The 16841-nt window shown below is 34.3% G+C and overlaps 1 protein-coding gene across 2 annotated transcripts; it reads right to left on the reverse strand.

Moving 5' to 3' along the window:
* Nucleotides 1-8519: 8519 nt before the first annotated feature.
* sbk3 (SH3 domain binding kinase family, member 3) lies at nucleotides 8520-15522 on the reverse strand. Of its 2 annotated transcripts, XM_058745740.1 has the most exons (4): nucleotides 15284-15522; nucleotides 12198-12342; nucleotides 11869-12071; nucleotides 8523-10601 (listed from the first exon to the last, which is right to left on the reverse strand). In XM_058745740.1, exons 1-4 carry the CDS (start codon nucleotides 15287-15289, stop codon nucleotides 9900-9902), a joined length of 1056 nt encoding a protein of 351 aa, XP_058601723.1. In that variant the 5' UTR covers nucleotides 15290-15522; the 3' UTR covers nucleotides 8523-9899. The 2 variants fall into 2 exon arrangements, with proteins under 2 accessions (XP_058601722.1, XP_058601723.1); XM_058745739.1 differs by lacking the exon at nucleotides 15284-15522 and having other exon boundaries at nucleotides 8520-10601; nucleotides 12198-12512.
* Nucleotides 15523-16841: the final 1319 nt, after the last annotated feature.

Genomic DNA, 16841 nt, shown 5'->3' on the forward strand with positions numbered 1-16841 from the left:
AATGTGTCTGACAGCCAACAATCAACATGCATTTTCATTGTATGGAAAAGAGCAAATTTGACATTTTCATAACTCTGTGGTCTAGGGAATAAAAATTATATAAAATTAATTATAATGTGAATAATTAGAATATAATTAAATATAAAAAATAATTGGAATATTATTATAATGTAAGTTTATTATTAATATTATTATTATTAATACAACTTACATACAACTTGACTAGGTCTCACTGGAAGAAGAAATAGCAATATCTCAATGTGATTTCCTGGTTAAATAAAGGAATAATAATAATTAAATTACATACGATGAGCATAAAATTGCATAAGATAATAAAACTTTTCTTTAATTAATTAATTCTTTAACTAATTATAATTAATGAACAATATTTATTTTACCTCAACACCATTTTCTTCCTTTTTTAAAGCATAAATCACACTAAAATGTATTAGATTTATGGAGTAAAATGGGATTTTATACATTTTATGTTTTCTGAAAACAATCTTAATTTTTTTTTAATGTTATTTAAATTACTATACATTTTGCTTTTCATATAAATTAATCTTGATTTGGTTGTGTGTTGACAAATGAATCCGTTTTTGGCATAATTTATGCCTTACGCATGGAGGGCCCAGAGGCAGCCTTACAATATCTTTCTATTTATAGCTTTGTTACTATTATTATTTCATCATTACTATTAATAACATTATTATTATTACTATTTGTCCTCCTCCTGATTCCCCAACCACCCCCTGTCTCGGATGAATAAGTTTATTATCGTTATTGCTGCTACTATTACTATTATTACTTATCACCTTCCTCATCCTCCATCCTCTAATTTTTGTTATTAATGCTATTATTACTATTATTATTATTATTACTGTTATCATTACTATTGTGTTTTTGTTGTTGTTGTTTTTTTGCTATTGTCATGTCTGTTGTACTTTCTTTTATTTATATACTTCCACCCCCAACACCCAGTCACACTTATGCAAACACACACACACACACACACACACACACACACACACTCACTCACACAAATCATGTTGGCTCTCATGTATGTTTTGTTGACCTTGGCTATTTTGTATTTGATTTGTTACCTGTAAATAGTATGTTTGTTTGCATAATAATAATAATAAAAAAATTAAAAAAAGACAAATGAATCCTAAAATTTTGGATGGACACCCTCAACCACCCACAAACTTTGCACGAATAACATAAATTAAAAATGTTGGTGACATGCGCACAGCAATTAATTTTCACAGTCTCTCAAGTGATCCAGATTAAAATAATCTTTAATCACATTTTCCTAATATAGTTTCACTATTGTTGAGTAGTGCTCCTAAGGTTAATTTGTAAGACAACATGCCAGATTCATGTCACAGGGTTAATCTTTACAGAGAACATATTAGACCATATTAGATATTCTGTTTTAGGGCTGGCATGTAAATGTAAGGAAAGTTACCACTGCTGAAAATAAACAAATACTGATCCCCCCCCCCCCCCAGGCCCACCACCTCCACAGGGATCAGAATCAGCTTTAATTGGGGAAAACCCGCAATGCCACAAGGATGGTGCAGTACTGACCTGTAGCTTATCTGGTGCCTCCTTTAGGCCCAGTCAGACAGTCAGCATGCAGTTGACTCAACACAGCTGCATGATTTCTCAATGTCCATACTGTGCTATTAGGCGATAGTCTAGGTCGACAACCTGGGCACCAGAGGAGCTGATGACAATTTGACATATGGTGGCATGGCAGGAGAGAGCCAAAGCTGAGCTAGTCCAAACCCATGTACACAGCAACCTGACAACCAAACGGTGGAATTCAGTGTGCTTCATTATGCCATGTGGGGCGGCATGAGGGAGACACGGTGGGTCCTTGAGTTGACCCCAAATAGATAAGTGTGCCAGATCGTAAACGCAGTATAATATTCTAACCTGTTTATTGCAGGAATGTATCTCCTTACCCCTCCCAAAATAACTTAACTCTCTTCAGTTTCTACTAAAGAGCAATCTCCTCATTTTCATGGGTTCTTGTAAACATAAATTATTATATTTCCTCTTTTGGATACTACAATTGGCTCTGTCTCACAGTATTGCTTACACTGACATCTATAAACTGGATCGAATGACAGTTTATAATAAAAAGTTCATAGTAGTAAGTAAGAGGTAAACTGAGATGCTTAGGCATCCCAAATCTTTGATACTACAGTAGTTGCGAGTATAAACAAGTCTTTATACAAACCCAGGCTTAGAGTGACCCTCCAGTGCCTCTTGTAAATAGAAAATTGAAGTAGCAAATCATGGGCTGTGTTCATACTAGCATAGTGGCATTCTAGTACTTCTATTATGCTTGGACTCCCAGTTAAGATGCTTTAACATAAAATTGCATTAAGTGTGCAAAGTATTTCTTTTTTCTTTTTCCTGAGATGATAACTACAAACCTGTATTCCATAGAAACACACACATATATATTGTTTTTTAAATGTAAATATTATTTTTTATAGTTATTTTTGGTGCATTGTTTGCCAGTAGGTGGAGACAAGTCTTTTCAGGCTTAGTTAACCCTGGGTCATTCAAAACCCCTGGTTAACAGAATCCTGGGTTATCTTGCTTCACATTTCACATTGCTTATTATTTTCTTGGAGTTAACCGTTAATCCTGGGTATTTGTAAGATGACGTTTCGCACTTTATATTCCTAAACCTCGGGATAACGGTCTCATTTGCATATTTGCAGAGTCAGTATCATTGATTGGACAAAAGGCAGCATGCAGCCTCTTTACATAATGAGCATTGTACATAATACATAGACTGTTTTTTCTTAATAGACCTTTTGGTGGACAGTGTTTTCTCCAACTCGCGTGTTTTTCATCACCATTTGTCATTTTTCCCCTCATGAAATGCTGAAATGACAGTTTATCCAGCATGCTGTTTTCCTTAACTGCCCAAATCACATGAATATGAGCATTGTTCAGTAGGCTATGTAATAATGACAGCTAGTGGTTGAAATGGGTACTAATGCGGCCTAATTTCAAACAATTGTTTCTCCCGCCTCCGCAGACGTGACGCTCAACGCGGGTTGTGAGGACATGCAACACAAACATGTGCAACTGACAATAGAAGGTGACAAGCCTTACACTGTAAGATTATGAGTTGATTTATCCGCATTTTATATGCCTGTGGTAATGCTTTTTAGGTCACACAGACCAAAACAACAACAGGCATTCCAACACGGAATGTATATAAAAAATATATACAAAAAAATATATAAAAATAATAATATATATATATATATATATATATATATATATAAATAAATAAATACATGCAGCACCTTTAAGCAAAATGTGATAAGTATTCTGAGTGAGTCATTGAATCATTTACTCAGCCAATTTGTTGAAAATCACAGATTCATTTCAGGAAGAAAACACAGTTAGCTTGTAGATGCTCAGTAGTTTATTCTGCTTTGGCTTTATTTGCATCTGTTTTCATTGGACTGCGAATCTGCTGATTTTGTTAAAAGTAATCAGTCTTTGCTGCTGTAAATGCATACGATCAGTTTCATATGTTGACTGCTATTGATCAAGATTGATATGTTTGTGCGATGTAATCATTATCCCTGCATTCTGCTGAGGTTTGTAACAGGTTCTGCTGAACGCGTTACTGTCCTTGGCTCTGCTCTTACCGTCCAGCTCTTCTCCTGTCATTTTCATGATCCATTGCGCTCTATCTGTGTCTACCACCACTCATCAGTTGTTGTGTCCTTCCATCCAGCTGTCCCCTGCGGAGTCTATCCCTGTCCACTGGAACTCACTGGCCATCAAATCTCTGTTTATGACATTGTGCACATTTGTCTCATGTCTGAGATTCAGTTTTACTAGCTGCAAAATGAATGAAGCTAGTAATAAAACTATTAAGAGTATTTTTTTTTATACACATGCCATATCAAACTAAGACCTATAAACAGGTCTTGTGTTTGTAGGTTGTGCCCAGGTACATGTTTATTTAAAAAACAAAAACTAAAATCATCAAAGATTATGCATCATTCAGAATTAAATTACAGTTTTTCTCGATTGCTAACACACAATTCATGAAACAATTCACCATTTTCTCACAACTATAGACACAATCTCAAAACTACACACCAACTTGTGCAAACTTCAAACTTCCAGGTCAAAATCAAATAGTTTAGTCAAAAACCTGTTCTCTTTTGTCAGACTCAAACTTTGGCCTCAGATGATACACAAACCTGTCAAATACTCAGACTACTTTCCTGTCTAGAGAACACTAGTGAGATCTATTCAAAACACTGTTACAAAAACATCATTTTGGGAAACAGGAATCCTTTTGCTAGTCAATGACTGTTACAGTATACGGCATAAATAAAGGGGTGCAGATACAGTAAAATTCAAAAATAAACTTTAAGAAAAGTTTACTTTCATTACACTTCTGTAAAGAGATCTTCTAGTAGATGAAAAGCACTAGAAGAGAAAAGTTCGAAGACCAAACAACTGAATATACAGTAAACACACACTGGAATATAATGTCATTTACTGTAAATAAATAAATTAATTAATTCAGCATCCTCAGCCAATTACAGTATTGGTAGTATCCTTATTTGTTATAGCAGTTTCTTAGTCTTCTGAAAAAAGACTTATCTGCCTCCCCTAGACAGACAACTCTCAGTTCTGCAAAAATAGAGTAGATGTAAGGACTACTTGGCTACAAATCAATTCAACAGTAATGAGTTTGAGGGTGTACAACATGTGCTACAATATGTACTGTACATAGAATAATGAAAGTTGTCTCATCTGAAGTACTGCTGCTATGTACTGTAATTATATTGTATGTGTCAGTAGTATTGAGACCTTGTAGATGAGCCTGTAGGCCATCTTCCCTCATGGTCAGTGCATGCAGAAGAACATGGTCAACTATAGTGCTTTGTATTTCATCAGGAACAAATGACCTTTGACCTCATCCCCTTCATTTTTCTTTTCTCCTCCTATTCCTCTTTGTCTCCCACTGCCAGGATTCATTTTCCAAAACACTTAACACTTTCTGACCTGTGTGTCATCAGTTTTGCTACTGAATGTTCACACATGGATAAATGTGCGCTGTTTGAGTTTATTTTTTGATACTTGAGTTAATTATATTGTGTGTTTGTGTTTTCTGAATGAGAACATGGTTAAACCTGTGCAAAATGCTGCCGTTTTTGTGTAGAGTTTTGCAGAAAACATTGAGCAAATTGGAACGTGTGTGTAAACAGGTGAAATGTGTTAAAGGTTTTGAGAAACATGTCTTTGTTTTGAGAACTATATGAATGGTTTGGAAAATTGGGCCAAATGAAAAACTGTAACAACTGAATGCATTTTAAATTGCATTAAATTTAAAACGAGGTGGGAACGAAAAACCTTTTTTAAGCCTTTGTCTCTCACTTAACCGACTTGACTATGTTAGACCAACACTAAACCAGCGCTAAACAATGAAAACTATTTTAGACCACATTTAACAAAATAATGATGTTGGCCTAAACCAGGGTTCCTCAATAGGCGGCCCGCGGGCCAGAGAGAAATATGTTTGGCCCGCGCTAATTTCAAATAATATGGCATGAAAATTCAAACGCAGCATCAGAAAGCGACATTAACTTACATCGCGTCTACACCGCACGCGAGCGGCGCGGCGCGACGCAACAAAATACAATAGAACTTATTATAATCAGTGATGCTGTCTACACTGGATGCGGCGCAGCGCTACGCGACAAATCCCCGACAGTAAACTGATGACTTGTTCTATTTATTATGTACTGACACAAAGTTCAAATGATATGCAGTGCTTTTTCGCGTCCAGTGTAGATACTAGCCTATGTGACAGCAAAAACATGGCAAATGTGAAGCAAAGAAAAATGGACACGGAAAATAGATGATTCAAAAGTAAATGGACTGAACAGTTTTGAGTGAGTGAGTGAGTGACTAATACCATCTTTGTTATGGAAGTTGTTTCGCAGTGAGTTCACAGTTTTAACGTAAGTTTGCTTTAATTTATTTTCAAGATCTGAGGTAAAATATCTATTGTTGCTTTCACTGTGGCTATAAACCTCGCGCAAAATAATATTCAAACTCACATTAGACACTTTTAACATTGAATAAAGCACATAATCATTACCTGAGATTATCACTGTCATATTTTGTATGTTGTTCCTGCCGCGACGTCGCAGAAAGAAAAGAAAAGAAAAGAAAACATTTCTAAAATAGAATTCCGTGTTGCTTATTGTCACGTGTCGCTGTCGCGGGTGGTTAAGACAACAATTTCATGGAAAAGATACTTTTTATCGCGTCACGTCTGGTTGGGACACACGGTGTTACAGTTTGATCCCCAGTTTTTTTTTTTTTTTTTTTTTAAATCTAAGTGTAAAAATATTAATGCTGACAGATCTAATAATTGAATCTGCAATTAGGGAAAGTGGAGCGAAGAGATCCAGTCTGGTGATAAGCAGGAACAGTTGATTTGCATGGTAGAAATGGAGATCCAGATTTTTTGTTTGTTCATTTGTTTTTAATATTCAACAGGCTAAGTTCTTCTGTATCTAAATGCAAAAATGTTCATAATTATTTGAATAAAACAGATTATTGGGGGAAAAAATCTTAACAAAAGCAACAGTAATATAATAGTTGTAATAATAAGAATAGAGAGAGAGAGAGAGAGAGAGAGAGAGGGGGTCAGTGGCCCTTGGCTTGGTATTGTTGACAGAATTCGGCCCTCTGTGAAAACTAATTGAGGAACCCTGGCCTAAGCCAATACTATTTTAGTTTTGTTTATATACTATTCATATTTTGAATTCATTTTCTTTTTGTACTATCAGTTTTCATTTTAATTTTAGATTGTCTTAGCAATTATTTGTTTTTGTGATTTTTATTGTTATTTTTATATTTCTATTTTGCTTTAATTGATTTTATTTATGTTTAGTTTAAGTAATGTAGTACTTCAACTTAAACATATTTTCAGTAAATATATTTCAGCATTTGTAATTTGAAAGTTTATTTTTAAGATACATTTTTTTTTTTTTTTTTTTTATTTCAGCTTTATATCAATAAATGAAAATGTCTTGTAATTGTTTTAGCTTTGGTTTACAATAACAACACTGGCCTATTTTCCCAACTAGGAAGTGTACATAAAGAAGCAGGAATAACTTTATCTGGTTGCAGAGCTGCACTCCTATTGGTTGCTGCTGACTAATTGCTGCTCATTTGTATAAAATTGAGCTCAACTTTGTTGTATCGCCAGTAGTTTTTATTCCTTGAGTCATGAAAAATGGTCAACTCTGGTTAAGAGAGAACGATGTCTGGTCCCTTTCTCACTCTAAAGCGTTGTCTGTTTTATTGGCCATGTCACCACTGAAGCTCCTCTCTAGCTCCGAACATTGATATTCACTATACAGAACACTATATTCTGTATTTCTGAACTGTGTTGGGAAGCAGATTTCCAGAAAGCTGATGGCATGAAGTGACACTGATTGGTGAAACATAATATTCTTGAACCTTGTCATCTACTATTAGAGTACCTCAATATCATCAACTAGGGGAGAATGTGGACTATATTAAATGCATCCATGAGGGAAAACATAATATGACCTGTTGACTTTGACCTGTATGCGAAATGAATGTCCTGTACCGAACCGGAGAAGAACAGATCACAATGTTTCATCAGAGAGATGAAGAGGTGGTGTGAGGGAAAGTCAAGATGACATAGAACATGAACAGGGAGAGAGAAACAGGGTGCAAAGAGGGCACACAGAAAGGTGCTGATGTGTTCGACAGTCTAAATAGATGGACCTGAGGCTATTTATAAAACCATCTGCAGAAGGGCTCACATAGGCCCCATAGTGAAGGCCAGAGCTGATAGAACGGATCTTTAGGATTCATGGAGGGGGTCAGAGGAAGACTAAATGAAACACTGAACAATGTTAGAAAATAAAATTAAATGCATGAAATGTAGGTTGCAGACAATACTGAGTAGTAAGATTATTGTCAGATTCTAAAATGAAACTCTTGTAATCTGATTATAATACATTTAAAATACTTACTGTTACTTGTTTTATTGATTACATGATTATTCACACAATGACAGTAAATTCTTCACAATTTATCATTTCTCCATAATCTTTTAATTTTCTTTCTAAAAACACCTATTGCTGTGTTTGAAGTCTTCCAGCTTTTTTGGAAGTGCACATAATTACACAGAATTGAACTGAATCTTCTTTCTTTCAAAAAAATGAAAATAGACAAATTCATTCCATTCCATTTTATTCTATTTTTTTTTTGTCAGCTGAACCTTTTTGACATTATATAATTACATGAAGTACCTCCTGAATTTAATTTAATTTAATTAATGTCAATAATTTAACAGTTTTTCATGTTTACAGTTTTGTGAATTTGATTCATGTCACATGAAATGCAGGTAAACAAATTTAAAAAAGTTTTTATTTTTATTGTTTTAATTTTTTTATTATTTATTTAATTTAACATTTTTAAAGATTTAATTATCAACTTTTATTAACTTAAATAAAACATAGCCAATTCAAATCAATGTTATAAACTAGGTAGAAAGTAATCTAAAAGTAAACAAAACTAATAAGATTATACCTAAAATAGAGAGATTACATTACTATCTACATATATTTTGTAATATACTGCAATTTTTAAGTAAGCACTGGTTACAGAAAACACAGGGTGGTCTTGATGGTGCAACAGTGTGGACAGCTGGAAAGTTGGAGTCGGCTACACATATCTGAACTGATCCAGTCAATCCCAGAACAACACTAACCTGACACCCGTCCCACTATACCTGTGTTTGTTTAACATTTCACACTTCTCTTGTCCTATTTAGAGTGGAGCTGCATTTGAACCAGCCTGTCAATGTATCTGCTCTGGTCGAATTATCTGAAGTGTTATAATGCATGATAAGGTCGGTATAGTTTATCAACAAATACTGACGTACGCATATGTGGATATCAACTTATAAGTGCAACTTGAGAAGTGCATATTATATAATAGATTGAAGAGAGTAAATGAGTCACCAAAACAAGTTTATTCAAACATGTATTGCTATGTACATCAAAACAACTGGTTTGAGGTAGAAACCGTGTTTATATTCCACCCACATATGATGAGCATGATTAATCTACACCTACCTATTTTCCTCTCTACATGTTGAGTGAATACTTATACATTGCACCTGAGAAGTCTGTTGGTAATTGCAGTATTGTTGGTTTTAGTATTACCAGTTCAATATGAGAAACACTGAATTATTGTGGCTAAACCATTCTTGTATGAAAAATGGTTTACTTAACCGTGTTTCCACAAGCAGCAACTGATTTCAACATTGATAATAATAGTAAATGTGTGAGCACCAAATCAGCATATTAGAATGATTTCTGAAGGATCATGTGACACTGAAGATGGCTGAAAATTCATTAATTGCAATAATGTTTCATGTAACAATATTGCTGTTTTTGATCAAATAAATGCAGCCTTGGTGAGCATAAGAAACTTCTTCCAAAAACTTTAAAAATCAACCCCAAACATTTGAATGGTAGTGTATTTATGTAATTCTAAATATAATTTAATATATAAAATATATTATATATTATATGTGACCAAATTATATCTAAAATCTATAATTATAATTATATGTCATTTTTTTAAATGCAATTACATTAATACTTGTACAATTGCCCAAACTCTTTTTGGAAACCACTGTCCCAAGTGTCCAAGTTTCTCCAGTTTTATAATAAAACTATTTTATTGATATAAAAAACTAATATTCAAAAATATAAACATTATATAAAATCTTCAAAATAAAGTACATCTGTTTATGATATTGTTGTCGTGTATGAAATTTATCTCTCCCTCCGTCCCATCATCTCTTTTTCCCCTTCCACCCCTCCTCTCTCATGCATCTTCTTTGCCTCCACTTGTGCCTCCTGCTCTCTCCTCATCTCCTCTTTCTCTGTCTTCAGTAACCAAGGTCCCCCTAGGTAAGACAGGATCTCATCAGGCCCGGGGCGAAGCTGGGGCAGCGGGTTCAGCAGCTTTCTCAGCAAGGTGAGGACGAATGAGCTTAAAGAGTCAAACTGCGGGGACACATCAGTTTCAGCCTCAGTGTCTTGTGTCTCCTCTCTCTGTTGGATTCGGTTGAACCAGTCTCTGTACTTGCGGTAGGAAGGGTCATCAGAGGTGCTCTCCTCCCAGGGGAAGCAGCTCGTCAGCAGGCAGTATATGAGGATCCCCAAAGCCCAAGTATCCAAACTGGGCTCCACGGACATCCAGATGTCCTCCGCTTCCTCTGCATCGCTGACTGTCTTGGCGCCCTCTACCTCGGGCACACAGAAAGGTGAGTTGTACCACACAGCACGGACCTTGGTCCCCTGTGCTCGTGCCAGGCCAAAGTCACCCAGTTTGACCCAGCGATAAGCACGGTCACACAAGAAGATGTTCTCTGGCTTGATGTCACGGTGCACAAAGCCAAGAGAATGGAGATGAGAGACAGCACCACTCAACTGAGACATCACACGCTGTGCAGACTCCTCACTCACCCCCTCCTACAGAAAAAGAGAAAGAGATTGCTTTTTATATATACTGATTACATAATTATTATTTTATAATTATTATGTATTATTTTTATTATTATTATTATTGTTGTTGTTAATTTATTATTATTATTATTAACATTTTACATAATATTGTTGTAACATTATACATAAAATGTTATGTTATTTTATAATAATAATAATTATTATTATTAACATTACTTTTAAATTATTATTATTATTATTATTATTATTATTATTATTATTATTATTATTATATTGAATATTTGTTTATTTCCATTTCTGGCCATTTCCTTTTTCCAATAATATTTCCATTGCTGTTTTATATTTTATTATTATTATTATTATTATTGTTGTTGTTGTCATTGAATTTCTTTATTTCGTCACTTCTTTTTTCTCATTATAATTAATATTGTTATTTATTTATTCATTCATTCATTCATTCCACCTTTATTTACCCTTGTTCAATATTATTACTATTTGTATATTTTAATTTATTATTATTATTATTATTATTATGTAGAATAATTAGCCTATATAGTAATGTAATTCATTATATATTAATATAAGTTTTCCATTTTAAAATTAATCTTTTATTGCAATTCTTATGTTTGTTTATTTATTAATTTATTTCACCTTATTTACTCTTTTTTCATTATTGTTATTGCTGTTTGTTCAATTGTTGTTGTTGTTATTTTCATTTTATTTTCCTTATTTTCATTTATGTATGTACGTATGTGTTTTCCTTTCAATTTATTTGTTGTATGTATTGATGCTTTGGAAATATTATTTATTCTAATACAGCCTCTAAAAAATGGAAAGACTGATGAGATGACGGAAGATCTATGTGTTCTGTATTTAATCTGCTCTTCAGCGGTGCACTAAGTACTCCCATTAAACAGCATTAATGTATCAAGGCTGATGATAGGAGCTGTTGTTTTTGGCAGGAGACTGAGAACAGGGAGTACCAGGGATACCAGACAACAAGTCCGTGCCTGAATAATCAAAGATACGTTGTTCCCTGGAAAGATGTCACTACGAAAAAAGCTCTATTCGTCATGCATGCAAACGTCATCATAATTTCAATTACAGCCCAGAGGGACAACCAGGACCATTGTCCCGGTCTCTGCAGAGGAGGACCCACTATAAGGTTGTCTAATGGTCTAAATCACTTCTGAATAACTTGAGGGTGAGTAAATGATGACAGAATGTAAATTGTTGTGAAATTGAAATCAGTCAGGTCTACTGTTTTACTGACCTCTGACACGATGACATCATACAGGTCGCCATAGAGACCAGCCTCCTGGGCAAAGACATAGTGAGAAGGAGTGGAGTAGAAGATGCCTAGAGCCCGTGTTAGAGAAGGGTGTGTGCAATAGGAGACAGAGAGATTGTATTCCCGCAGGAAAGCTTGGAGAGTGGTGGAGCGGCGGGGGAAGAACTTCAGAGCCATTGGGGTTCCTGGAGGTTCAGAGATTGCTAAAGTAAGAAGTGCTTCGCTTTCACCAAATATACTGTCTTGTTTGTCACAGTGCTATTAGTCTAGAGCTCAACATGAACCAAACAGGTGAGCACAAATCAACTGACCTCTCTTCTGATGCACCGCCAGCATCACCTTGCCGTACGAGCCCTCTCCCAGCTTTTTGATGAGCTTGAAGTGCTGTGATGTCACCAGTGATGTCATGGACTGAGCCGTGAGGTAGCACAGCTCGTCCAGTTCTGTAGGTGCGGTCTGACAACAAAACAACATCATTTTCAATCAGTGGGCTGTGTGAAGCCTCCACTTTTGTTTTATGTAATCTTTGTAAAAATTAAAGTTGACAGTTATTAAAAATAAGCTGATATATATTTTCATGTTTTATATATATATATATATATATATATATATATAATATTAATAAATTGATGTGTGTGTGTGTGTGTATTGATATATATATATTGATATATGTATAAATACATGTGTGTGTTTATATATGTATATATATCTCAACTTTATAACATACAGTATAAATATGGATATTAATTTATTAATATTATACATATACAGTGTGTGTGTATATATATATATATATATATATATATACACACACACACATTTTATGCATACATTTTATTTATAAATTACATTTATTATAAATTTTGTATAGAAAATATAACATTTTTATTTACAAGAATGAATGTAACTTTCAGTCTCGTCCCAATAAACCAGAACAACAACAAGTTAAATAATAATCATTAAAAAAACAAAACAAAAAAACTAAAACTTAAAAAATTATTTTTAAAAATCATTAGTGTTTTTAAAGATTAAGTTTAAATGAATATTACATGACTGCAAAGGTACTCTAAATAGAAAATGTACATTTGTAATTGAACAAGTACATTGAAATACCCAAGATTGACCTACTATGGTCTCTATAATATTAACAGATAACCAGTATGGTATATATTTTGTAATAGTAATTGGCTGACTGTACATTGCTTACCAAATAAACATGGGCATGAAATTAAAGAAAAGACAAATTTGGTTGCTTGAGACAATGGTCAATTAGACAAAAAATCCATAAGTGTACAATTAAATGGCATCCATGTATTCCAGAGAGTTGTGTAATAATAATAGCTAACTTCCCATCTGTCAGTTCTTTCACCAGCCTTCACCTTTATGTCAGACAGAGAATGGTCAAACAATACCATAAGCCCATTAACACCTCGACGGCCCTGAAATAGCTTGGGTGTATATTACAAGTGGGTTTTACATAACAAAAAGCAAGCAGCTCATGTTTACATTACACCCTATACGTTTATAAGGGACATTTGTTGATTAAAGTTCCTAGAAGTTTGCGTCACACCAGGCATATGTGCGTCTGTGTTCATGTTTTTACTATATCAGTCTGTAACCTTCACTAACACCATGCGCTTCCAGAACCATCAAAGAACATGTAATTGTGGTATTCAGTTACGACTTTATAAGTCTGTGATGTAGGCCTGGTGGAGTGCACTGAGAGCAGCCTTTATCTTACTGATAGACGTCTCTGGCAGTGGCCTTTGATAAGGTGCCAGGACTAGTGGACGTGCAGGCTCTAGCTTGTTACATTTTCCATGTAACCTTCATGTCTGCAATGTACAGTAAGACTAATGTTGATTTTAAAACTGGATTTTAAAAATGTCCTCTTTGTTTTGCTGATCTGTCTATCTATCTATCTGTCTGTCTGTCTGTCTGTCTGTCTGTCTGTCTATCTATCTATCTATCTATCTATCTGATTTTAGTCTCTTAAGCTCACCAGCAATACTGTGAAATATTATTACATTTTTAAATAAAATAACTGTTTTCTATTTGAATTTTTAAAATGTATTTTATTCCTGTGATTCAAAGCTGAATTTCTAGCAGCCATCTCTCCAGCCTTCAATTTCACATAATTCTTTAGAAATTGTTATTATAAGTGCTCAGTTATTACCGGTTATTACTGATGGTCAATTAATAATAATGGTTCTTATTCTTTTTTTTTTCTTCTTAGGATTCTTTGATAAATAGAAATTTCAAAAGAACAGAATTTATTTGAAATAAAAATCTTAAATAGCATTCTTAAGGTCTTTTAATCAGTTTAATGTGTCCTTATTTAATTACCTTTTACTCACTTAACCCACATTTTGAATCTGTATCAATGGTTTCCACAAAAATACTAAGCAGCAAAACTGTCTGCAACATTGATAATAGAAGAAATGTTTCTTCAGCACCAAATCAGCATTTATAGTAATTTCCAAAAGATCATGACACTGAAGACTTCAGTAATGACTGCAGAAAATTAACCTTTGCCATACATTTTTTAATATATATATTTTAAATACAATACAACTTTTTTTTAAGTTGTAATAATAATTCACAGTATTACTGTTTTTGCATTTTTGATCAAATAAATGCATCCTTTTTGAGCAAAACATTAAAAATCTAAATCAGAAACATTTGATAAGTATTGTACAGACATAGTGTGAAACTCAACCATCCTTTACCGCTGAATTGCAGTGCGACCTTTTCGATCAAAATTATTTTGAATGAGTTATCAGTGACATGCAATAGGATATGTGCAGTATGTGCTGCAGAGAACGGCTGGAACGCTTCATATTAACCACAGGTGTATAACACAGCTTTAAAGGATCTGGCAGGATAAAACTTGGAATGTTTTTCAGTCATGGTTTACTTCTGTAAATCTGCCATTCATTCACACAGCATTAGTGAAATCAGCAATGAATGTTTTCATTTGTTATATTTTAACAAGTACATGTGGTGTTTTGTGAATGGCATTTCAGGTTTTATCCTGTTAAATCCTACATATATTTATGTGTGTTAGTCTTACATATTTTTTATATTATTTATTCATTTCTGGTAACAACTAAAAAAAGTTGAGCGAACTTAAAAAAATTTTTTTTACCAGCTTCAGCAGATTTTTGAGTTTGCTCAACTTATTTTTGTGGGAGATTCTCTAATTTTTGTTGTATAAACTTAAAACGACAAGTTGAGAAAACTCAAAAATCTGCTGAAGCTGGTTGCCTTAAAATTTTAAGTTGGCTCAACTTTTTTTTTTTGTTTTTTTTTGTTTTTTTTTACAGTGAATTAGGTACTTGTTAATGTGTGTTGTTATGAAATGGAGAATTTTCCATAAGAGTAGTATTTGACTCACAGTCATTGTCCAAAGCTGCAGGTCTTTCAGGACGTCTTGGAAACGGTCAGTTTCTCTCTCACTGTCTCTTTCCCATCTGTGCAGGACTGAGCTCTGAGTCAAACTGTCCGTTGCTCGTTATCAACATACAACTGAGATCGACAAGCAGTTAATCAGATGTCACCGTGCGAGTGTGAGTGTCAGTTGCTACTGAGTATTTTTATATCTGTGCTCTCTCTCTCTCTTGATCCTCAATGAGTCTGACGGCCCTCACTCATACCACCTTCCCCTGCTCTCTACCCCCTCTCTCTCTCTCCCTCGCTCTCCCCTTTTCCCTCCAAAATTCCTCTGCATGTTTCCATCCCAGATAGCCATGTACTACAACAGTGAGGTATGCTGCCCCTTCCCAGACGTCTCACTTGCTCTCTTTCCTCTTGTACGTCAGTAAAGCGTCCTAATGTGTTCCACCTGTCAGTCAGTCTATCTGCAACACTTTATTGAGTTCTTGCTGTTCCCTTCAGTCTCTTTCCTAATCCTCCTCTCTCTCTGTCTCTTGATCTCCCTCTTCCTACTAGTACTATCACTTTCATGCTTAGTAAATTCCTCCTACTGCGCAGAACAGCAGCTCTGCTGGATCAAGTGAGATTGAAGAAGATAACAAGACATTTACAGTTTTGAAATCTAATTACTCTTAGGCTCCTGACCAAAGCATTATCATTATGATATGGCATAATGTTCATTTTAGGAAGTATTTAAAAATAACCAGTCCAATGCTAAATGCAAGGAATCACTTCTCTTTAAAAAAAACCTAACAGTGTGTAACTTATACTTTTTTTTATTATTATTATAAAATCACTAAATTTTGGCTACTTAAATGAAACTATACATTAATTTAAAAGTGTAATGAAAGTACATGTGTGACTGTTGTAAAACATGGATTCAATCACACTTGCGCCAATATATTATTGGCTTAGGTGCGTGCATGTGATTCAGACTTACCTTTATACTTCCTTCAGTGATATAGATTTGAAGGTTGCCATCTCCTTTAATACAAGAATCTCTGATATTGCTTTGTGCAACAGTTTCATAAATGAGCAATTCATTTTGGATGACTTACATTTCAGACAAAATTTGTTCTCTGCCAATACAAATTGTTAAAAATAAAGACAAACCGGAAAGCAGAAAACACAAAAAAGTAATGCAAACAGGAAAATATCCTGGTATAAATATCAGCACTTTCAAAACACTGCTGGATAAGAAGAATTATGAATATATAAAACAGAACAGTTTAGAGTCATTACATTAAAAGTGTCCCCTCTTTTTGTTTTGTTTAGCTTGTTTGTTTATTGGTATTTAACCTGTTCATTTTGCAATCTGTTTGAGTGACAAAACTAACAGCTGAAAGCTTGCAGAATCTAATACAACCATCCTCTCCATGTCAAACTTCTGCTCAGCGCTGCCAGTTCACATTCTCTCTTTCTATATCTCACTCTCAGTTTACCCTGAACCTCAGCTCTCTCTCTCTCTGCACTTCACAATTAATTCGTTTCTACATTTACATCTCAGAAAGATTCTCCTT

Source organism: Onychostoma macrolepis, chromosome 16 (assembly GCF_012432095.1).
Source record: "Onychostoma macrolepis isolate SWU-2019 chromosome 16, ASM1243209v1, whole genome shotgun sequence".
Taxonomy (NCBI): domain Eukaryota; kingdom Metazoa; phylum Chordata; class Actinopteri; order Cypriniformes; family Cyprinidae; genus Onychostoma; species Onychostoma macrolepis.